Here is a 26,612-nt window from a genome sequence, read left to right as displayed (position 1 = left end):
ACCATCAATGTATTTTTAATCATATAATTTTCTGTTGCTAAGTTTATCAGTTGATATTTAGTGGTGTATAGGTGTATAGATATCTTATTATGTAAATTCGACACCTTCAGACACCTATCTGCCACCAATGACACATACAAATATTCCTTCTTCCCACACACAATAACACAATGGAACCTCCTCCCGGTGGCAGCAGTACAATGCACTACACAAGAGATCTTCAAGGCACATATACACAATGCAGCCCTTGATGATCTCAAACACACACCGTAAACACACCCTCATAATGTTTTGATCCTAAAGTTTCCACTAAAAAAATTATTAAAAAAAATAACCCTCTCACTGTACCCAAATCCCCGCACTTTTTTATTTCTTTTAAAAGCATCCAACGATCCAGTGACCGTAATCGTCATTTTTGACGGAGGTTTCATCATTAAAGAAGAAGAAGAAATACATGTATACTACTTTATAATAATGATCTAATGAATTATCAACTCGATCATTTTAAAGGAAATTCTGATGAAGAAGGCCAAACAGGACATGTGTTTTTGTTTACTGAAAATGGGATTAAAAGAGTTTCCAGAAATGTATGAAGACATTCTAGCAATTTCTGTACTTCTTGAAATTTCCTTAATACATGGGTTACTTTTTTCTGGTTCGGAGTTACCCAATACACAAAGAGGAGAGGTGAATACTCCCATTTTTAATAACAACGAGTTAATATTTAAAGCATGATGGATTTCTTTGGAACCACTGTTGTTTTATGTTTGTTATCTGGCAAAACGACATTTTATAGATTTTATAACAGGTTTATTTATCCATGATGTCAAATATATCATTCCACTTTCTGGTGCCAGATGATACCATGTCTTATTTGATTATGATATTGTAAATCAGTTGTGATCACTTTGTATCCACGATATATTTATATTACCGCAATTCATCTTCGTTATGATAGTTTCAATTTTATCAAAAATAAGATAAAAAAAAAAGCAAATTTTGCAATAAAATACTACATAAAAGAATACCTAAGGCATGATTAACCTTGGGTATTGATATTAACTCTACGACAAATCCCTCGTGATTTTAAACGTCCTTGACCGGTAAAGCCTAACAGCACACGATTAGGTGGTACTATTAATAACTTATCTTTTTAACTTCCGTGTTTTAAAACAATAATTTTGATTTATTGAGATAGAGAAGAACCATACCAGGCAAATGAATCAGAAATTATTATTTGGTCTATCAAGACGTCAATCTTAAGTCACTGTTGACATGAAATGGAATAACATTATGTCGGATGTAAATATAGCAACACGACATTATCTGGTAGATTACCACTGTCAGGCAAAGGTCGGTCGAGTACTAATTTAACATATTTTGTGGATTTTACATGTAAAATAATATGATTTTACAAAACAGATAATATTCTATGGTAAAATTCTGCTAGCTTCCATCATAAGATTCATTTTCATGTCCAATAACATTCGCCTATGTTTAAAGGATATCCACAAATCTAACCAAGGCTTAGTGGAAATGTAAACGGAAATATATTTTTACTTTTCGCATTTTGAATGTGAAAGATATATTTTTAATATACTGAAACAGTGCCTACTTACGAGAGGTGATGCCGATAACCGCTGTCAAAATCGCTCCCCATATCTGAATGGTGAATCCATGCTATATGTAATAGGTACATTTATGTCAGTGTTCACGAGTCTTTCTACCTTTACCACTACAAGGTTTGAGGATATGTGAACGTTGGTGCTTCATTTTAGGATGATCTCGACATTCTAACCTCGAGATTTGAGTCGAAAATTCAATTGTAATCCTATTACGCCGAAAACCAGCGACGAACGCCATGACAGTGTATAAAGATCATCCGATACAGGTCTTTCAAACTCAGTTTAAAATAGTTATTATGTCATAGGTATACCAAAACAGTCGTTCGGGGTCAAAGGACTCGATCACAACTCAGGCATAGTACAAATAATAATAAAAGTCTTGTATTTCATACAATGACACAGAATTAGCAGAAAACCATTTCAATTTAAATATTTCATTGTCATTTTAATTGATAAATTTAATATACATAGCTCTACTGCAGCAATACCAAATACATTTTCTAATGAATCTTTTTGAGTTTGTTTTTCAGTGGATTTTATTGATATTTCACAAACTTATGGAGAATGATTTGCTCTTTCATCTGATAATATTTATATAATTGTCCGAAGCCAATTTCAAGAGATATTGCACGATACATCTTTTGAATTTTAGCAACTCATTAAGTAAGAATAAAGACAAAATATCGTCACACATGAAAACAGAAAGACATAAAAAAAACATTGAAAAAATTCTCGAAATATATGAAATATATAGCGTGAAAATATGTTATCCCTTTTACGTCTCTGTAGTTATCAAATATTCATAACGTTTAAATTAAAACCAATAGACACTCGTTTTAGTTCTTACCGCGTGTTTTTCCTAGGCTACATTACACTAGAAATAAATGTTTTCGATTGGCGTGTGCAGATTGCCCCCTCGTTTAAAAAGATCAGTGGATCAGAGTCTAGGTATAGGCCAATATTGTTCTGACAAATGGGAAGCTGTTAATCCAAGAACACAGTTACATTTTTTAATACTGTACTTTTATTCAATGTTTTATCAGTACAACGTACTAGTTATAATAAAACATTAACACATTTACTCAGACATACTTACAATGTACCTATTCCTATATCAGTATATATGTCACATTTAGTAGTGAATACAATTCGTGTTTCATTCTCAGAAATGTCATTCTATTCATACTAATATAAATAATACTCTTTCCATATTTTAAACATAGAGGACTATGAATGAATGTCACATCCGTGCAAGCGAACCCCTTTCACACATCCCTCGTTAACTTTCAGAATTTGCTATTCACATTTGCACATCAATCCATACACTCACACCACATAAACAAAATCAATGTTTCGTTACACATGTAGGCACTTCACTCCACGCACACACTAACCACATAAATAAAAAATCTTATTCTATTACTCGTATAGATATATTTGTCATACGTTTGTCTCATTCATATAGAGACAAATATAATTTCATCAGATATGGTGGTATACATATCCTTACCAATTCACCCAGTATACAGTATAATTCAAATAACTCGTATATATATCCATGTCAAAACCACACACGTACAGATGTCCAGGTATAAACATATTGATAGCCACTTACATACCCATATGCTTTGTTCGCACACATACATGTACCCATATACATAATATCAAAACATTTTTATACAGTTAGGTATATACATGTATACTGATTACAAAGGCAAATGTATGAAAAGAAATATCATTCTCACACTTAAAAAAAATTGCTCTACGGTAATATAACTTATAAATTGACACAGACTGTCAAACGGATGAATTGTTTCTGTAAAAATAGGGAATGAAAGAAAAAAAAGGAAAGGAAAGAAAAGGAAAAACTGGTTAAGTAGGGGTGAGATGGCGGACCAAGAGGTTGATATATTCATTTCTGTATGTTAATTATGTTACAGATAACATATCGGCTTTGTGAAGGACTATCACATCAACTGTATGATAAAGTACATTTCCATTCATTTTAGAATTAATGCTTCGCTTTTTTATTCTTACCATCAATGTATTTTTAATCATATATTTTTCTTTTGCTAAGTTTATCAGTTTATAGTTAGTGGTGTATAGGTGTATATACATCTTATTATGTAAATACATGTATGTATACTACTTTATAATAATGATCTAATGAATTATCAACTCGATCATTGTAAAGGAAATTCTGATGAAGAAGGCCAAACAGGACATGTGTTTTTGTTTACTGAAAATGGGATTAAAAGAGTTTCCAGAAATGTATGAAGACATTCTAGCTATTTCTGTACTTCTTGAAATTTCCTTAATACATGAGTAACTTGTTTCTGGTTCGGAGTTACCCAATACACAAAGAGGAGCGGTGAATACTCCCATTTTTGATAACAACGAGTTAATATTTAAAGCATGATGGATTTCTTTGGAACCACTGTTGTTTTATGTTTGTTATCAGGCAAAACGACATTTTATAGATTTTATAACAGGTTTATTTATCCATGATGTCAAATATATCATTCCACTTTCTGGTGCCAGATGATACCATGTCTGATTTAATTATGATATTGTAAATCAGTTGTGATCACTTTGTATCCATGATATATTTATATTACCGCAATTCATCTTCGTTATGATAGTTTCAACTTTATCAAAAATAAGATAAAAAAAAAAAAATTTGCGATAAAATAATACATAAAAGAATACTTAAGGCATGATTAACCTTGGGTATTGATATTGACTCTACGACAAATCCCTCGTGATTTTAAACGTCCTTGACCGGTAAAGCCTAACAGCACACGATTAGGTGGTACTATTAATAACTTATCTTTTTAACTTCCGTGTTTTAAAACAATAATTTTGATTTATTGAGATAGAGAAGAACCATACCAGGAAAACGAATCAGAAATTATTATTTGGTCTATCAAGACGTCAATCTTAAGTCACTGTTAGATAATCATATAGACATGAAATGGAATAACATTATGTCGGATGTAAATATAGCAACACGACATTATCTAGTAGATTACCACTGTCAGGCAGAGATCGGTCGAATACTAATTCAACATATTTTGTGGATTTTACATGTAAAATAATATGATTTTACAAAACAGATAATATTCTATGGTAAAATTCTGCTAGCTTCCATCATAAGATTCATTTTCATGTCCAATAACATTCGCCTATGTAAGGATATCCACAAATCTAACCAAGGCTTAGTGGAAATGTAAACGGAAATATATTTTTACTTTTCGCATTTTGAAAGTGAAAGATATATTTTTAATATACTGAAACAGTGCCTACTTACGAGAGGTGATGCCGATAACCGCTGTCAAAATCGCTCCCCATATCTGAATGGTGAATCCATGCTATATGTAATAGGTACATTTATGTCAGTGTTCACGAGTCTTTCTACCTTTACCACTACAAGGTTTGAGGATATGTTAACGTTGGTGCTTCATTTTAGGATGATCTCGACATTCTAACCTCGAGATTTGAGTCGAAAATTCAATTGTAATCCTATTACGCCGAAAACCAGCGACGAACGCCATGACAGTGTATAAAGGTCATCCGATACAGGTCTTTCAAACTCAGTTTAAAAATAGTTCTTTTACCAGGGTGTCTAGTATGCTATTATGTCATAGGTATACCAAAACAGTCATTAGGGGTCAAAGGACTCGATCACAACTCGGGCATAGTACAAATAATAATAAAAGTCTTGTTTTTCATACAATGACATAGTATTAGCAGAAAACCATTTCAATTCAAATATTTCATTGTCATTTTAATCTATAAATTTAATATACATAGCTCTACTGCAGCAATACCAAATACATTTTCTAATGAATCTTTTTGAGTTTGTTTTTCAGTGGATTTTATTGATATTTCACAAACTTATGGAGAATGATTTGCTCTTTCATCTGATAATATTTATATAATTGTCCGAAGCCGATTTCAAGAGACATTGCACGATACATCTTTAGCAACCTCATTAAGTAAGAATAAAGAAAAATACCGTCACACTTGAAAACAGAAAGACATAAAAAAAAAACATTGAAAAAATTCTCGAAATATATGAAATATATAGCGTGAAAATATGTTACCCTTTTACGTCTCTGTAGTTATCAAATATTCATAACGTTTAAATTAAAGCCAACAGACACTCGTTTTAGTTCTTACCGCGTGTTTTTCCTAGGCTACATTACACTAGAAATAAATGTTTCCGATTGGCGTGTGCAGAATGCCCCCTCGTTTAAAAAGATCAGTGGATCAGAGTCTAGGTTATAGGCCAATATTGTTCCGACAAATGGGAAGCTGTTAATCCAAGAACACAGTTATCCATCTGAAGCATCCCAATCTAATTCTGTTTTCTGTTTTCGTTCTCGACGTCTGCCTCTGATAAATCTCTGGCATCTTTGATATCACCTTTGAAGTTTTGAATTTTCCATTTTCCATAATGTTTTGTCGGTCGGTGTAAGCTTAATCTTTCTTCGTTGAAGAAATGCATTAAAGCAAATATATTAAAGAGTTCCTATTACTGTCACTTACTTTAAAAAAATTGTTAAATTCATCATGGCTTACCAAAGATTACTTCCGGTGTGTTCCTCTTCTAACCCCCCATCAGTGTACTGTATCTACCGAACTTGACAGGATAGTTTCACAAACTGCTTTAAACCAACAGCATGGATCGTAAAAGAATTTTCATACTGAAATTCAAGTACTTTTCCAGCACTTTTTTCTCAATTTCCCCGGTGCATTTTTCTTCAAAGTTTTTGGGAAATGGGGTCATTTTTTTTTATCTTTAACATCATTAAAATAAATAAAGAATATTATCATTAACATTTTATTACTCTTAACCTGTTAACTGTTACTAGTGTCCCAGAATATGAGAAAATGTTTGTTTAATTTTCATCAAATAAAAACACGTGATCATATTTCTTTTTAGAATTTCCTTGTGATGAAATATTTCATTATTAAGGGATCTAAAGATAACTGCATTTTACAGCAAATAAATATGAATTCCCCCTTTTTCCCGCCCCAAATAATTTTCCAGACCAAATTTCATCAGCATCCATTTAGTTTTTCAAGACAAGTAGCGTTTTTAAAAGATTTACCCTTTGGGCCAGGTGAGCTAAAAAGGTGTTAATAATAATATTATTACAAAGGGCAATTACTCTGTAAGTTACAGTCTAACAATTTCCATTTTCGAACTCCACAATGATTTTGTCCATATATGGCTGAATACAAAGTTTCATCAAAGGTTGATATTTACTCGAGTTATAGTGTTCACAAGGTCCAATAATAATATTATTACAAAGGGCAATAACTCTGTAAGCTACAGTCGAATAGTTTCCATTTTCAAACTCATTCAAGATCTTGTTGATATATGGCTGCATCCAAAGTTTCATCAGATTTGGCTATCAACTCCAGTTATCATGTTCACATGGTAATTGTTGACGGACGGACGGACGGACTGAGGGATGGATGCACGCTGGACACCACGGTATGGCATAAGCTCACTTTGGTCCAGGTCAGCTAATAAAGTGGATAAATATTTAAGTAGTTCTATATCAAATTTATTGCCCTCGTATGGCAGATTTTTTTTCTTATATTTTCACTCATACTACCAGAAACATATAATATGTTATATATGTTTCTGATACTACAAACTCCTGAAAATATATTTTCAAAAAATGTTTGCCTTTCATGTGAAATGAATTTGATATTAAATGGCAAACCATCCAATTTTCTTTTTATTACATTTCAAAAGAGGCCTTAAAATGTTTTTATTTTTTTACTTCTTTTTATTTTTTTTATTTTGTTCCCCTTCACCTGCCTACTGGAAAGTAGCAAGGCCAATCCGTCAAAACGACAGTTCGATCAAGGGGAACAACTCTTACAACAGGAAAGTAGACAAAACTTAATAATTTTTTCGTTGTAAAATCTTATATTTTAACAGCTCATAACTGAAGTGAAAAACATAAGTTTTTATCAGTTTGAAGGAATTTTCTTCATTTCACAGTCAACAATGTAACAAAGTATATAGTTAAGGTATGATGTAATTAATTTATGAAAGATATAAAATGTAGCCAGTCATTACTGTTAGATGTTATTAAAAGACAAACACATTTGTAATGTATATACAATAGTTTACTTGATAGCCCAATGCTAAATGGACAAAGATAAGAATGCAGAGTAACTTTGCCCTATATATCCATTAATGATACTCACACATACACACCTAGGGATTGCATGTCCAATTGTAGAGAAGATATAAAGAAAATGTTCACATTTTAAATTTTCTTAGTTCAATATGAACCATTTCATCAATATTTTATAAACACACAATTCTCTGTTCATCAGACAGCTCATATTACTGACAATGCCATAGTCAAAGCAATTTAAGTAACAATATTTGTAGTAAGTGTTAATTAATTTTCATTTTTTAGAATCATTAAAATCTTGAAAATTATACCACTTTATCACAAATATCAACACCAGCAGTTGGAGATCCAGCTAAACAGATGTGAAACCAATGATTTTTTTTTGTGATACTTTGTTAATGTATACAAATTTTATTCATCAAAACTTTCCAGGGAATTAACATAATATTTAGATGTTATCATCACATATCAAATCACACCCAATGTTGATATTGTACCGGGAAGGAATTTTTGCCATTACACTATCTGTATGTGTATTAACAACTAATGTAGACCTAGTCTATATATAGACATCTTCGCTAGCCAAGGCTTCTGATTACGTTACACTCCACGAACCGTTCGTGGAGTGAAACATAATCAGAAGCCTTGGCTAGCGAAGATGATATATAGTAGGTTTCTTATAGTACATGTTTTATTACTCTAAGAAAGACAAGTATATTGTAACAAAAAATGTTAAAACACCTGTACAAATTAATCAGCAAATCTCCATTGCAGATACATACTGTACAATCAATTCTTACCCTACTAATTATGAGAATTCAAGAAAATTCAAAAAAGTTTTGTATTCGCGAACGTAGACTAGAGGTTTGACTATTTAGAAATTCAGTTGTGGACTTCTTTTTTTTCATTCCTTTCAAATTTGTGATAATTAGAAAGCAAAGGTTAACATCCAATAATCATTTCCCTGTGACTATATTTCAATATGTTTATGAAAATTAAACGAACAAAAATTTCATATTATGTATTCATATGTAACTACATGTATTTCCAGAAGTATTAATCTTTTTGATATTTTAAAACAATTTTGCTCATTTACTTATACCATGTAATTGTGAAACACTCCCTCATCATCAATAAAACAATTTCATTAACCATTTGTTATTAAATTATGAGTCCTCCCTGAAATGAACTGTCATCATCTAGGACCACCCTCAAAAAGAGTATTCTTGAAAACCGAATTGTCAAAATTTATTACAATATTAAAAAAAACATTCATGAGAATGTAAGAAGAGAAATATAATTCATAGAAAAGCTAATTTCTTCACAAAACAGGGCAACCTTTTTTTTCGTTTCATAATTGATAATTAATTAGGAGTTTGTATACCGCCATATCACAGCAATATCGATGTCTCAAGCGGTTCGAAAATCATTCATGAAATTGATAGAATAAATTTGCATCACAAGCACTAAATCAATATTAGCATTTACATAATACATTAATTATTGAATCATGAATCACAAAAAGTTGAATGAATGAACAGCCGTTACATATCACATGATATATATATTTTTATATTAGAACAATATCTTCTACAAATTATCTTAAAACAATCTACATGGATAATTTTCTATGTCAAAAAGCTGCCTTTAAAAATATACTGCACATGTACATACATACCATGTACAGAATACAGAAGTAAACTCCTATTCAGAAACATGATCTAACGAAGATCTAATGTGTTTCATTTGGATTATCTCCCTTCTTTAATCACAATTCATCAAGTGTGCTTTCATGTCACCAGTCTAAGGGTTCTTGGCTGAAATTTTCAGGCTGATTATTGAGAATATGTTTAAATATCCATGAAAAGGCAATATTTTTGTTTACTGTCCTACATTGTATACAGGAAACTAAAATCTGCATTTTGGGCGCTAGTCATACCCCAGGCCTGTTCGTTTATCTGGACAAACCGGTTCGTCAGTTTTTAATGTAATATTTCAAACATAACTTGAAGGACCTGGAAATGTTAATACAGGCCTTGGGAGTCTTTGTCAAGGCTCGTCTGAAAGCAATATAAAATCACCAGGTCCGTCTTTATTACATAAACGAACAACACTGGTCTGACTGGTCCAACCGTTTGGGCTGGAAAAATGAAAACGGCCCAAGTGAAGGTATGTTCATTTTATACAAAAAGTGTTGTGACAGTCGGATCTGTTATTTTATTGTACATTTCTATGTATTTACCACTGACTTCATTGCTTCCTTCACATCTTGGCACACACCTTTTTATAAGACTAGCACTAATACTGACAATATTTAAACACTGAAAGAATGGGCAATAAAATGTAAATAACACTTCATTTACCAGGGTATATATACATTCAACAGTTAAAATACAAAGCAATCAGCATCCTCTTAATAACAAAGATTAAGAAAAAGATTTATTACACAAATTAAACTTTTTCAAAATGACTATATGATGAATATCATAATGGTAATGGGAGCAATCACATCCATTAGATGTATAGTAATTACATGTGTGATGTTCTAAAGGGGGTTCAGTGAATTTTGATAAATCTAATTGATAAAATGCTGATTAAATTGTCATTTGTTGGCAATACAATTGCTTTTTTTTCAGAGGAACACATTAAAATATTGCTACAACAAAAGACTTTGTTTATCTAAAATAAATCTATAATTTTCACATTATGAAACAGAAATGATTTTTGATCAATGAAAGCCAACTTTTCAACTTTAATCCTTTAGAAGGATTAACCGATTTGATAACCCTCTTGTTTGACTTTTCTAAGACATGTTTAAATTGTGTCCTTTAAATTTAAAGGTAATCATACCTGAACTTGTTTGCATTATGCGATTAACATTCAAATGGAGTGTTTATGATACAGGACATTCGTTGTTTATTTCATGTACTGGTAATGCAATGATATACTTCGCACACAAGTACATGCTAGAAATCCATTAAGATACAAAACCAGTCAGTTTAACATTTATTAATTCCAAATGTTTTAAACAAAATAGTTATAAACCCCAAAATTAAGGATTGTCTAATTTTAGACACCAGTGTGTCATGTAACTTTCTGTTTCGTGCCCTATGTAATTCCAGTATATGGAATTTCTATTTACATATCTGAATCTCATTCAGACCTGATTCATCCAGAACTATTCAAATTGTCTGCAAATTCCAGTACTTGCATTAACTTAACATAGCTGAATTGTGTTTGCAACTCAAAAGTAATGATAATCAGGAAAACAAAGTGTCAGTGAGCCACATGTTTACTGGAACTGAAAGCAGCATTAACAAATACTCTAGATTTATGAATTAATTGCAAAACTTATTCCAGAGACAGTTAAATTAAAATGCAGATATTTTATAACATGACCGAGAGTCCTGTTTTTAAGTTAATGATTACATATCAGATTCCAAAAATATACCTTCCACAGTTTGAAGTGAAAACAATACTGGGTGCATTTCTTCAGTACATACATTTTAAAACTCTATGAGTTTTTAATGGGTCAAATCAGTGGGTAGTGACTGTCATATGATATGGAAAATTGTCTGGGCTATCTGTAACAAAAGCTGGAATGTTGCACTATAAAATGACTACTGGTAAACAATGAATTTCTAAACAAAACCATGACTATCAATGAGCAAAACAGCTTATAACTTCTCCTTCTAAATGATCCAGGTAAATAAATCACTTCAGAGTTAGGCTTAACCAATCTGAAAGAAAGAATCTCACAACCATCATTCTAATCATATTTAAATTTCTGAATTAGTTCAAAGAAAATTAGACCTAATGTGGTGAATATTAAATGAAAGAATCTTGTATTTAATTTCAAACAAAACAATTCTTTGTGTCATATGGTTATTTTTTACAAAAAAATCTACAAAAGTTCTTAATTTAAAGAAAATCATATTTCATCATTTTTCCCTAATTTTTAATGAAACAACTCATGTGACTGAACATAGTTTCAGAAACTAGAGATAGATACGGTCACCTATTTTTTGACCAGAGATGTATTGCTAGGATATAAAGCAAGCAATATACCGTAATAATGCCATAAGGAAAGGCCTGCCTTTTCAATTCTTAAAGAAACCCACATAAGAAAATAAAATTACATCATTCAAAAATTATATTTTCTTCAAAAATAAAAATCACCTGAGCACAAGAGACAATTTGACCAAAGAGTTAAGATGCTGTCCTGATGCTGGCAAGCCTTGGCAAAAACTTCACACCTGTATTATTATATTCATGGTCAAATATAGACATAATAATGGTAACAGTTATCAAATAACTCCTTACACATAGAACCTACAAAAAAAAAAAAAAAAAATGATGCAATATCAAATCTAATGTCCCATCATAGAATCAAATTTTCTTGAAACCAAATACTTGTATGCATGTACAGTAGAGCTCCACATATCCCAATACTACAGCTATCTGAACTTTTGATAATCTGAGCTCCTGCTGAGTTTCCCCTACAAAATCAATTTACTGCCTGTCATAAAATAATTTATCTAAACATCTGCTTAACCCAAAGAATCCAAGTTAACTTGGATATGTGGCATTCACCTGTATGTCCCCCAAATGACTCGGTTAGGACTGTATTTTCTTTAAGTATCGATCACATTAACTGTTTTGAATTATAGACTTATAGCCAATGCTATTCTCTTCTAACTTAATCAGTTCTAAAAATAATGATTGTGCGACATGAAATGTGCTATATTATATATACACAGATATTAAAGCAGTTTTGAAATAAAGCACATTTTAAACATGGATAGTCTGATAAATCTATTTAACACTGAAAAACCATCAAATGTGAGGAGTATATCACGCGCACATCTTCACACATATATAGTGTAATATAATGTTAATGCTTGGACGCTAATTCACAACAGAAATTAAATAGATATACATATTACTTTGTAGAGACAAATCACTTTACAAAATCTATTCAAATTCTTTTATTGCCTTTCCTTTAAAGGCTAAACAAAACACCTCAACACATCTCGATGTATACATCATCACTTAATCACTGTAGTTATCTTAACCAGCAAAATAAACCATTCAACAGTTACTGACACTTTCTGCAAAACCACTTCTGCAGAAACACAATATCGAAATCTGCAAGATGCCATTTCTGTTTGGTCAGTGTCAAAGTCAAAGTTAATGACCTGACCTTTTGAGTCACAAAATCTATAGATGTTTTGTATTCTATTTTAACACTGACCTCTCATCACCAACTGAATCTCCTAACTATGTAGAGGAATACTGTGAATTCGTCACTGCAAACTTTCTACTCATAGCCAAAAGGGCAGCAAGATAAACACAGCATGCTGATCAGCTTTTTGAATCACGATCTTAAGCTCTCAAACTGTTCTAGAGGAATAACTGAGTAATCACACAGTCAGGGTTGCTGCTCTTCATTATTCAATACAGCAGTATTACAGTTTTCTGACTGTCTACATAATACCTCAATCAAATGACTGATTGCAGCAGCTTTCTGAAGGAGAATGTGCCATTCACGATACTGAGTCAATATTTTTGAAATGCTAAGCTATAGAGTGAATCTTTTGACACACTTGAGCTTTAACTTGAGTCAATAATTTTGACACATGCAAATCAAATTTTTGACACATAAAATGTATTCGGATTCGATTTCCGAAATTTTTGCCGCATATTTGAGCAAATTCTTTGAAGGCTGACGAGAGTCTGGACTCGGAAGACGAGTGTGACACCACAACCACCACAGACTTAGACCCAATGAGATCTTGGGTGAGGCTCAGGATTTGGAGGACTTTTGTGACTTAATGACTGCCTCTGTGGCTTGCTCAGGCAGACGGGCTGGATCAGTCAGAATGTTCGTGGAGGTACTGAGTTGCCTTAAGGCATTCAGAACAGCTGAAACAGAAACAAACACTTGAATTACTCGACTGTTTAAAACAAAACGGAAAGAAAGTGGTGAATTTTAATGGATTGCCAAAGGAACAAAAAAGAAAAGAGTACCTTTATATATGAATTAAATATATAAGAGTATGAATACAAAACATGAACACATATTTTTCAAACAAAATCTCATGCAGTGAACATTTTTTCGACAACAAAGCAATCATTTAAAAGGACTTGGAATTGTGTTTTATCTCCTATGGATCTACAGTACTTGTTTAGTAAAATAGTAAATAAAATTAAAACAGTATCATGAAGTATGTTTATTTTCATGGCTTTGAACAACAACATGATAAAGAAAAGATTGGAGCATTTTACTATATAGGAAAACAACTATTACAGCAGTACAAGGATATATGTTGGATTTCATTTCTTCTTATAGCAAATCTTTTAGAAAAGACTGGTGGATGCTAGTGTTAATGAAAAATCTGATAATTTTTATCTAAAACATCATGGAGGAAACAGCCCTGCATAATAACTGTGACACTTACTGGGTCGGAGGGACACTAGGGAGCAGTGCTGGTCAAGCCAGGCCATGGTGGTCCGACACATCTCATCTACACTGGCTGTTGAAACCATGTTATTGTAGGCCTCAAACAATGGCTTTACCATAATCGAAAACTGGACAGTGGTCAAGGAATAAAGTTTCCTAGAGGTACCACAACACTTCACACAGCCATGCTATGACATAATTATGTTTGTTTGATATGTTAATTGCCCTGTCAACAGGCAGGGTCATTTTGAAGCAGAGTCTCTAATAGTCAATAAGTAATATACGAGAAAACTTACATGCCACCCAGTGCAATCGAGTTCAATTGTCTTACTTGAGGTTACCTCCACCACAGTAGGAACAAGGCAGCTTCCAGTGACCAAGCTAGATTATTATATTTGACCTTGTTAAATATTGAAATTGACCTAGCTAAATGTTAAAGTGCTTGATTGAGTTAGACAAACGCCAATTCTTTCCCTCTACGGTAATTATATTACTACAATTTTTACCCCTACAGTAATTATATTACTACAATTCGTTCCCCCTACAGTAATTATATTACTACAATTCTTTCCCTCTACAGTAAATATATTACTACAATTCTTTCCCTCTACAGTAATTATATTACTACAATTCTTTCCCCCTACAGTAATTATATTACTACAATTCTTTCCCCCTACAGTAATTATATTACTACAATTCTTTCCCCCTACAGAAGAAATATATTACTACAATTCTTTCCCTCTACAGTAATTATATTACTACAATTCTTTCTCCCTACAGTAATCATATTACTACAATTCTTTCCCTCTACAGTAATTATATTACTACAATTCTTTCCCCCTACAGTAATTATATTACTACAATTCTTTTCCTCTACAGTAATTATATTACTACAATTCTTTCCCTCAACAGTAAATATATTACTACAATTCTTTCCCCCTACAGCAATTATATTACTACATGTATCATCTGCCAATCACCATGATTAGCTAGCTCTTTTGACAGAGTAAGCTCTTGTGATAATATAAAGGATACAATCCAGAATTTCCAATTCTCCAATGTACGAGTCTTTACATATTCCTCAAACATCTCCTTCATGCGGTCGGCTCGCTGTCTTGTCACAGGAACGCCAGTGGCTGGTAACTGGGACTGGCACTGACTGTAAAAAGATAAACCCTCATTATCAGAACTTTGTTTGTACTTAATCTACATTTATTTTTTTTAATATTTCAGAAAATCAATTGTAATGTAGAAGAAGTAGAAGTAGAACAAACAGGTTAACCTCAATATGCTTGCTAATTCTTCCTGTTACAAAAAGAGGCTAAATTTTGAGCCCTACTGAATTTTAGAAATGAAATCCCTACCTTTAAATCTGCAAGAGCTAAAAAAAACCTTTATCAGATATAATAAAAAAAAATTAAATTGACCAACGATCACATCAGCTGTTCCTGAGATTAGCTAGTTACATTGCATCAGGACGCGATGGATGGGATGGGACAGGATGCACATGGGTAACACTATATGCCCTACCCCCCTTTCATGGTGGGGGGCATAAAAACAAATTTTCAATGAATGTGTGGGAATAAGAAGTTGTTGTTAAGGTTGTAGACTGTTTTTTTTATGTGATCATTTGTCAATGATCATCTATAAAGGCACAGATATATAAAACTTTCTTAAGACACACAGACTTGATACAAATGTCTGCTTATTATTTGTCAATGATCATCTATAAAGGCACAGATATATAAAACTTTCTTAAGACACACTGACTTGATACAAATGTCTGCTTATTATGAAGTACCTGTAAGTTAGAACCCTGAATTCAGCTCAAATTTATATCAAAGATGTATAACTAATTTTGAATATAACAAGAGGTCCATTGGGCCTGCATCGCTCACCTGGTTGGATTTGACCAAATGTCAAAATAATGTTCATGTTCAATTCGTTAATATGTAGTTTTATTTGTCAATCTAGAACAATGCTATATATGTTTATAATGTGGGGATCCCAACTGCTTTAAAGAAATAATGAAGTCCAGACTCTCTAAGGGAGTGAAAATGGATTGTTTTTACAACACGATTGTGTTTTAACTAAGTCCCTTAGGATGGGGAAAGACCCTTAGGCCTATTTTTACATCAGAATTGTGATCATCACTTAATGTCCACCGATGCCATACATGGTTATGGGATGGAGGGTCACAGCAAAATCTGTTCCCCATTCCCCAAGGATGCCTCGATCGAGCTCTAGATCTGAGCAAATTGGGTTCAAATCCATTCAAAACTTATGACAAGTAGTGATTTAAAGATAATACCTCTATTTCCCCTATTTGACCTGCCCCTCTTGCCCATTTGGGGTCAGAATGGTCATTCATGCAAAATCTGTTCCCTTTCCCCCAAGGATGTTTCTGACCAAATTGGGTTTAAATCCATTCATAACTTTATGACTAGTAACGATTTAAAGGAATTACCTCTAATTTACCTATTGGGCCCTGCCCATTTGGCCCCCTGGGAGTCATAGTCACTATGTAGGCAAAATCTGTTCCCCTTCCCCTAGGATGTTTATGACTCAATTAAGTTCAAATCCATTCAAAACTTTATGACTTGTAGCGATTTAAAGGAATTACCTCTATTTCCCCTATTGGGCCCCGCCCATTTGGCCCCTTGGGGGTCAGAGTCACCATGTAGGCAAAATCTGTTCCCTTTCTTCCAAGGATGTTTCTGACTAAATTGGGTTCAAATCTATTCATAACTTTATGACTAGTAGCGATTTATAAGAATTACCCTCTTTTTCCCTTATTTGACCCTGACCCTCTGGCCACTTGGGGGTCAGAGTCTTCATTTATGCAAAATCTGATCCCCTTCTCCCAAGGATGTTTCTGACTAAATTGGGTTCAAATCCATTCATAACTTTATGACTAGTAGCAATTTAAAGGAATTACCTCTATTTCCCCTATTTGACCCCGCCCATTTGGCCCCTTGGGGGTCAGAATCACCATTTATGCAAAATCTGTTCCCCTTCCCCCAAGAATGTTTCTGGCCAAATTTTGTTAAAATCCACAGAGTATTTTATGACTAGTAGCGATTTAATGCAAATGTTGACGGACGACAGACGGACGAATGGACGACGGACGGACTGACGACGGACAACAGCCATTTCCGCTGATCCAATTGAATTTGTTATCAGTTTTACCGTTTACCTTATAGATTGGTTGAGAGATTCTATTTCTTGCTTAAGTATTTCTGCCTCCTTTTGCATCTGAGCTCTTTCTGACTTTAATTTCTTACAGTAGTCAGCAGCTGAAACAAAATGTGTTGACACTGCAGTATTATGTGGAACACGACTACATATGTTATAAATTAACTTGGGATATTTCAGAACTCAAACAGGAAACATCATGTTTTATTTGTGTCATATTTGCTGCTTTTATTCTGCAATTACATATCTTTTTTATTATCTACAATTTATTAAAGTACACATAGTCATGAAATAGAATTCCAAAAGACAGTGAAGTTAAAAAAAGGAATTCTACTGCTCAAACTGTTGGTTTGCATACAACTGTTATATGAGGTTCTGAATGGGTTGACATACTTTTCTGTAACATGGCTGCTTTGCTGACTTTAGCATTGGGATTTTGACTTAAAGCTGGGATGAGTGAGTGCAACACATCAAATCCATTCTGAAATAAGTATATGAATATAAATATATCAAATTCCATTCAATACATCTACGTAACTTCAGGGATCAATCTAATCGAGTCCTTTTCAACAGTATTGCTAAAACCACATTGTAACATTTAGTTTTTTCCCCATCAAAATTCTCATCTTCGCTAGCCAAGGCTTCTGATTACGTTAGACTACACGAACCCTTGGCAGATATAGTCGTGTTCAAACCGCCGTGCCCTGGAATCCCAGGGCACCCAATCAAATCGCGTTTTACATCCAGGCTTGGTTTCACAGTAAACAAAAATTGCGGCGCCCAGTGCAGAGCTACATCGTCGACTATGTCATGAAATTTTACCTAAAAACAGAGACGTACAATCATTGGGAAACATTCGCAGTGATTGATCAATTAATAGAAGTCATTGATCACATATCTCATCAAAATGACACAAGCCTCCTGTGCGTTTGTAAACATCACCGATGAAGTAAATCGGTAACGTTCGTTTTGATTGGTCGAAAATTTCATGTGTAAAGGGTGGTAATTTTGAATCTCCGCTAGAGGGCCAGAACTGACGCCTATATCTGCCAAGGGTTCGTGTAGTGTAACGTAATCAGAAGCCTTGACTAGCGAAGATGCAAAATTCTATGCATACAGGACTTGTGACTTGCATATAGATCTATCACTTTAACTTACAAACCATAGGATTACACAGGCAAGCTCAAAACTAACAAGAGTACTTCAAATGGATGCATTATATGCCTGCCTGACCTTAATCAAAACTTGATATGACTAGCTCAAAATTCTTAACATGGAAAACGACAAGGGAGGTAACTCTGCCTATTTTGTGATTGTCACTAACCATGAAAGTAAAACAAATTAAAGGTTAATATTGCCTTTCCTTCATTCAAAGCTGTATATATGCCATTCTACTACAACTTTTTTCAGTAGGTGTAATTTCTGGTAAAGAATTTATTGGTCAAAACTAAAATGAAGAAAACTATTCATAGAATAAGACAAAAGAATAATACAGTGATAAAACATATCTAATACTCAATCTTTACCAAATGTATTGACCTTCAATGTCTTCATCATTTTGACATGAATACATACTTCTGCAGCATGATCGAGGAAGACAAAATTTGATTCAAATGAGAAGGAAATCTTGTACTCAAACCTCGACACAATATACTTACCTTTATGTTACATCTGCGTTTCTGCTCCGCAGAGGTGTGAGACACACGGCGTGTACCTCCACCATCTCCACTACTGTGGCGCCCCCTAGGGGAGTCCTGAAGTAAACATTTAAAACAAGTTTACACCTTTATCATAACTTAGTACTGATTATTAAAAGAAGCAATCAAGAAGTATTCTATTTCTAAACATTTAGAATAGAAGTATATATATTTCTATTTCCACTAAAATTTTTGTTACAGTTCACATGAGCAATCAAAGGAAGTTTAAACACTGTTGAAAATTAATATCAAGTAAAAAATAATTGAAAAATCAAACTTTTCAACATGTGGTTGCATAACTCAACCGTGTAAAATCAACAACCATTTTTCCTGTTGGCAGAACACTCAGAGCACTCAGTGCTGTATTTGAAACTCACAGCTCCCTCTGTATCGGATATCGGACTTCCCATATCAAGGTTGCTAGTTTCAAGGATCGAGGGGCTGTCGGCCACCATAGATGCTGGGCTGGATTTTAAACTGGCACCAGCAGTACCTGTAGTGTTAAGATAAAAATCCTGAGTGTGATGCACATATAATGTTTCAACTGGTGATTGCCATGCTATCATATGACAATTAATTAACTCTTTCAGTACCGTTGTCGACTATAGTGACATAAAAATGTGCTCCCTCTTCCCCGTTTTCAACTATGGTCAACATAATTTCAAGCTCCCTCTCCCCCACTGTTGACTATAGTCGACAAGCTAAGTTGACGTTATTAAAGTGTTGATTTGTTGAAAACATAACCCGACATTACAATCATCTAATGCAATGAATGATAAAATGTGTTCAAAATTTTGAAACAAACATTTTGGTTGATAGATTCGTTTTTATTCAATTTGTGTTACGTGTTTTTCTGTTAGAGTAATAGGTGACATTTTCTCAATATTTTGTTAATGTAAACAATATGGCGGCAGGCTACATTTGCATTTTAGATATCAGAGTCTAGGACGTTTCATAGTGTTCAATTTGACATCTATAGATCTTATTTTGTCAAATATTTCTTAATCATGTACAAAGATAACACTAACCTTTCTGATTCTATATGAAAAAAACAACACACCGAAAATGCACATGTAGTCTGCCATTTTGTTTAAATATCTGGGGGCGAGCCTAATAACTACTTCCAATATGGAATCCGGAACGAACACAAAGTACGCAAAGAGTTAATATCTAAATCATACAACTCAATTTTTGAGAACATTCCGCAGCGCTTTGTGAGTTTAAATTGCTCAGTTGTGTCAGAGAATACACTAGGTATGGACTTACCATCCACAGAGAGGTCGTCGATGGATTTACCAGTGATGTTGGACGATGAAGACCCAAATAAGCTGACTCTGCTGCTCAACTCGGGCGTCTAAACAAGAATTATTAGTTATCAATAATTATCAAGACTGCTTATCATGAAACTTTTTCTTCTGGTTTGAAGTATTTGTTCCAAAAATTGAATATAATATGTTATGAAACATTTTCTTATGGTTTGAAATATTTCTTCTCAAAGTATTGCATACACAGATTAAAGCTACTGACTGTCCCCAGGATAATTAAGGTAATGCAGTGTGAAACAAACTCAAGCCGTCCTACCTCCTGAACACTGATAGTGATAGTCTGGGTCGGGATGCAAGGTGTTGACAGCGATTCCTGGGGACGGATAGGTTGCAGCTGTGATAGGCTTGGCATGGCCAGACTGGGGGCAGCAGAACTAGATAGTGTGGCATCCTTCTCTACCTTTATCACAGCTCCCGGGTACGTACCTGTAATGGTAAGGATTACGTAGTGATGAGGAGACAAACTGGTAGTCGGTGTACAGGTTAATAATTAGGTAGTGCAATTGTAGGCACGATACATATAATACTATACACATTTATTCAGGGAGCATGTTCCTTTAGTGATTGTATAGGTAAACTGTGATCAAGTAACCCCACTCTTAATGTCTTGTAGGCATGATACATATAATACTATACACATTTATTTAGGGGGCACATTCCTTTAGTGATTGTATAGGTAAACTGTGATCAAGTAACCCGACTCTTAATGTCTTGTAGGCATGATACATATAATACTATACACATTTATTTAGGGGGCACGTCCTATAGCGATTGTATAGGTAAACTGTGACCCCACTCTTAATGTCATTGAGTAATCATCAGGAGGCATATTTGTACCAATTAAATATTTAAGGCATATTTGTACCAATTAAATATTTAAGGCATATTTGTACCAATTAAATATTTAAGGCATATTTGTACCAATTAAATATTTAAGGCATATTTGTAACAATTAAATATTTACCATGAGCATTAAACTGGTTAGAATATTTACAAACACTTTCTTTTTTTAGTAATTTCTTCAGTAATGAAAGAGGTAGTTATAACTTTTTGAAGATCAATTGTTATAATAAATTGCTAACCGGTAACAATTCTTTAGTCAATTCACTTAATAACATGCAGCTGTTCATTACCAATACCATTGCCGACTTAAATTCCCAATATCTACTGAATTTGTTTTCAAGAAAAGATGAAAATTTTAAGTTTTAGATATCATACAAACGAAAAGACAACTTAATTATTGTGTTAGGTACAAAATATAGTATTTATTTTATTACTAACTGTAGGGAAACTCAAAGTCCTATTGCATCATACACAAGTCTTCTTGAATCATACACAAGTCTTCTTGCATCATACACAAGTCTTCTTGCATCATCCACAAGCCCTAATACAAGTCCCAATACATCCTACACAAGTCCTAATAGAAGTCCTTTTACATCATCCACAAGTACTTTACACAAGTCCTAATACATCCTACACAAGTCCTAATACATCCTACACAAGTCCTAATACAAGTCCCAATACATCATCCACAAGTCCTAATACAAGTCCTATTGCATCATACACAAGTACTGTTCACAGAATAGTTAACCTATCAGATTATATTTTATCCAGGGTTGCCAAACTCTAGAGACAAAATGTCTGTTCATTGCCATTCAAGACCACTATTGAGATGCTGATTGATAGGGAAACCTAACATAAAATGCCTGCTAGCATAACTTTTAGTAATTTGTGATTTTCTATTTACAAGTATTTAGAACCCATCCCTAGGTTTGTATAATAACCTCCTTACCTTACTTTGTCTGTTTCCCCATCCCTAGGTTTCTATAATAACCTCCTTACCTTACTTTGTCCTGTTTCCCCATCCCTAGGTTTGTATAATAATCTCCTTACCTTACTTTGTCCTGTTTCCCCATCCCTATAGGTTTGTATAATAACCTCCTTACCTGTTTCCCCATTATATAGGTAGCATACTAATCTCCTTACCTGTTTCCCCATTCCTAGGTTTGTATACTTATTCCTACATAACAGTATGTGTACAGGCATAGTCAAGTGTGCTATGTGTTGATATAGAATGAACCTGAGTTGGATATGACAGAGGAACCGATGATATAGCTACTTATACATATAAAGCTGTCCTATTACAAGGCCACTATGCCATGTAGACAACTAATGGCTTTGTCAGTACATCATAGAGGCATAGTGACCTTGGCCTTGCTAGGTTCCTCCATGTAAGTCACATGTGAACTTAGCTGATCAGCAACTTATCATGTGGTGATCACATGATCAGATATAACACTGAGGTATCCGAAGACATGGAGCCATCCACATATTGACATTTATTAAAAGTTACTATCATAAAGGAATGTCAATTATTCAATATACAGTAGCTTTAATTAGGAAACAGTCAGAAACATCTGTTTGTGACAGAATTTTTTGAGTTAAAACATTTATTTTCATAAAACTTGCAGGTTCATGCACTATGTTTAATTTGCTTAGTAGGTATTTAACAATCAATATTAATTAATTCATAATTATATGCACACCTGTCAAGGTGTCATCACAGGAGATCTCCAGTTTGAAAAGCCTTCTCATACTAAACATTTTTAGATATGAATTACCTTTTTGATACATTAAATCTTTTACTTATGAAGTCACCTCATGCCATTACATCATATACTCAAATCAGTGTAATGTTAAAGCACATTAGATTAGTGAAAACAATATTTTAAAGAAAATATTCATTTGAAATCAAAATATTTTACACAGGAGATTACTGAAGTAAACCAGAGTCTCCAGCCTAAAACAGGCTACTTGACATGTACTGTTTAGACTGTCATGATTCAGTTCACATGCACTCTCTCCCACTGTTTAAGTCTAGACAAGATAAATATATCAACAGTATAACTAGCTTACACCATGTACTCTGGATGCCTGATAAACCACGCATAGTAGCAAGCTCTAAACATGGGCTATAAATAATCTATATATAAAGTAGGTATATTCCATGTATCTATTTATACATTTGTAGTGAACTAGGAAATAGACAAGTTTTATATATCATGAGTTCAAAGTTACCTAGAGTAGTTAAAGCTGTACGCTATAGTCAGCCAAATGTATGCGAGTTGCTTCCCTTAGATTAGTTGTTAATTAACCCGTTTAGTCAAATAAACAAACGGTAGCACCTGGAAGTCAGTCATGGATATGTTGCACACGGTCCGTGGGACCAGTGGTCAGTGCCTAGGGCTATATTTGGAAATGACGAGATAGGGGTTTAGATACGCCCATATTTCGGGTTAAAGGTCAGGATTGGTCAATTGACCACATCCTCAAATAATATACATTAATTAACTCTCACGGGATATAAAAAGACTTGCGCGTTTTGCATAAAGAGTTGTGTCCTAGGCTCGGTTATAACCGGAACAAGGACGTTTAGCCCCATCAATCAAATCAATCAATCAAGCATAAAGAGTTCTCCAGCAGCTTTCAGTCTAAACGGACTTAGTGCCATTTGGATGTACACATTTAGGATGTAAATATGTAGACTTAGATTTGTTTAAATGTGTGTGAATTGTTAAGTGTGAATGCGCCAGCGATAGTGTGGAAGATGGATGAAACTTCATTGGACTATATTGTACCTTCAGGATTTTCGTTTGGATTAATAAATATAAGTAAACTTTACATCCTGCGTCGAATTATGTTTATCGCACCACGACCATCCCAAAACGAACTTTCACGTCCCGTGTTCATGGAGAGCGGACGTTACACATTATATATCTAAATGTTTACAAAATGTTGCTCATGGATAATCTTAATGATATAAATTTAATATTTTTAAAGTATTTAATATCAAATTCTTGTATTTATAACACTTTTTTCATTTTCATGACTCAGCTGATAAGTTTTAAAGGTGTACACATAGAATTTCTAAACCAGTTGTGGCATACAATCTTTTAATACCTAATCTTTATGGGGCTCCTTCAACTTTGTCTCAAAGATCAGTTTAAACTCAACGTAACTGTTGATAAACATGCAAACTAAGGGATAACTGTATCATATCTTTGATTCAAATGAAGAGATCACTGTATCATATCTTTGATAAGCATTCAAACTAAGAGATCACCATATTATGTCTTCGACGAACATTCAAACTAAGGGATCGCTGTAATATATCTTTGAGGAACATGCTGTAACTATCATTGCTGCACACATTCAAACTACGGGTTAACCATAATTACTCCTGATGAGTATTCCAACTAATTAGGAAACACCAAAATTGTCTTTGATGAGAAACCCATACTTATCGGTCGAGCCTAGTTCAGATACATCAGAGCATGAGACTGATTGTCGATAAGAGGATATTGATCACCGTCAAACAGGGGCCAATGTTAGAATATCAGTAAACAATGATTTTCTGTTAAATTGTATGCATAAAACAATATATAAACCTCATGACAGGCACACGCGCCTAATTATGTGGTCACCTTAGTTCTGTTATGTACACTGATAGATGAAGTTTTCAACATTTAATACATATTTTACCCTTGCAACCTTGAAAGTAGATCAATGTCATTAGCCTGAAAAAACTTGATAGCCCTATATACCAGCATGCTATACTACTGGCCCAATATTACGACCCTTGCCCTCTTGGATATTGAGAAGATATTAAAATAATTTTACACATTTGACCCCTATGATCTTGATAGTATGTCAAGGTCATTCATTTGAACAAATTAATAGCCCTTCACCCCAGTATATATATGCTAATTGTCTAATATCATAACCCTTGGCCTCTTGAATTGGCTATTGAGAGGAAGCTGTTTAGATATTTTAACCTACCCTGTGACCTTGTTAGAGTGTATAATGCCCCTATAGCTACCAGTAACCAAAGCTAAGTTTGGAATTGTTTGTGTTATTGGCTTTAATTTGTTATGATGAATACTCATATCTTTCATAAACAAGTTTTTTATAGGCGTTGGTTGACCAATGTTGACCAGCTACCCGTTTCAAACTTCATTTGAGGTAAAGTCACTCTAAGTTCCACCCCAGGTATTTTACATCAGGGCTTTTTCTCACTGATTTGGGATGGGGCCATTTTGTCTCGGTTTGGGATGAAAATTGGTGAATTTGGAAAGACTTTTCCATGAGTCCAGTGCGTGCCAAACTTTCAAATCTTTTACAGGACATTCGGTCTGGTGAAATAGAAATGTTTACCAGACCGGACAAAATTTTACCCGATCAAAAAATATCCAGAGATAAAAATTCAAATCCCACTTCTATAAGGATTTAATTGAATAATGTATGTTATATTTAAGGATTGAATAAAGTTATGTTGAGGTGTATCAACCTCAATAGGTCTTGAGACAAATTTATCATGAACTGCTTTGCAATTCATAAGATTTGTCTCAAGACCTATTGAGGTTGATAACCCCATACACCTCAACATAACTTTATTCAATCCTTAAATATATATTTTTTTGATATTTTTGTATAATATTTTGTCCTTGACAAATAGGGACTTGTGCAAGTCTACCACGGAACTTACCGAAATGTACGTCATCACTCTTTGTTTACATATGGTTATTACTTTCAGGATTTCTTTCGTGAACAAACTTAATAACGAAATAAGACAAATATTATTTTTAATGGAATTTATTTCATATAAATATGAGCACTTTTGAAAAGGAATTAAAAATTATAGTCCCCTACTTTTAGAATGACAAATGTATTCCTACGCCGGACTTGATAAAGTTCATTGAAAAATGACTTGAGTTAACTGTGGTAGGTTCATTGAGTCTGAATTGAGTGGAAATATAAATATTCCCTTGAGAACGAAAACACCTTTAGTGATAGCAGTCTGATTGATGCATATAGGACACATGTCATCACGCCATCGTCAAACCTCAGCCATTCCTCACGCCAATCACACCACTTATATATATAATTAGCTAGAAACTTTCGCTCCCGCTTTTCCTAATACTGTTGTTTTGAGCGTGAATTGGAACTATTAGAACTTTTACGCTTTAAAGCCTTGCCCAGCAATGCACCAGGGAACGTATTTCAATGGTGGAAACATCGCCCGGAAGTTATGATAGAAACTATAATAATCAGCCCATATGAATTCCGGACCGGACATTTGG

At 33.7% G+C, this 26,612-nt stretch overlaps 1 protein-coding gene across 1 annotated transcript in view; it reads right to left on the bottom strand.

The window, feature by feature from the left end:
- Positions 1 to 7,760: 7,760 nt before the first annotated feature.
- Positions 7,761 to 26,612, bottom strand: part of LOC117332641 (MLX-interacting protein-like) — a 42,733-nt gene continuing 23,881 nt past the window's right edge. The window contains exons 10-18 of the mRNA XM_033891627.1: positions 20,729 to 20,898; positions 20,414 to 20,501; positions 19,525 to 19,640; positions 19,109 to 19,204; positions 17,844 to 17,931; positions 17,452 to 17,551; positions 15,291 to 15,414; positions 14,254 to 14,383; positions 7,761 to 13,717 (exon numbers count right to left, since the gene is read on the bottom strand). Coding sequence (XP_033747518.1) covers positions 13,599 to 13,717; positions 14,254 to 14,383; positions 15,291 to 15,414; positions 17,452 to 17,551; positions 17,844 to 17,931; positions 19,109 to 19,204; positions 19,525 to 19,640; positions 20,414 to 20,501; positions 20,729 to 20,898 — 1,031 coding nt within the window. The 3' untranslated portion in view covers positions 7,761 to 13,598. The remainder of the gene's footprint in view (positions 13,718 to 14,253; positions 14,384 to 15,290; positions 15,415 to 17,451; positions 17,552 to 17,843; positions 17,932 to 19,108; positions 19,205 to 19,524; positions 19,641 to 20,413; positions 20,502 to 20,728; positions 20,899 to 26,612) is intronic.

This window comes from Pecten maximus, chromosome 8 (assembly GCF_902652985.1).
Source record: "Pecten maximus chromosome 8, xPecMax1.1, whole genome shotgun sequence".
In the NCBI taxonomy this organism is placed as follows: Eukaryota; Metazoa; Mollusca; class Bivalvia; order Pectinida; family Pectinidae; genus Pecten; species Pecten maximus.
Note: the sequence above shows the minus strand (reverse complement) of the source record. Positions and strands in the feature narration are given on the sequence as shown.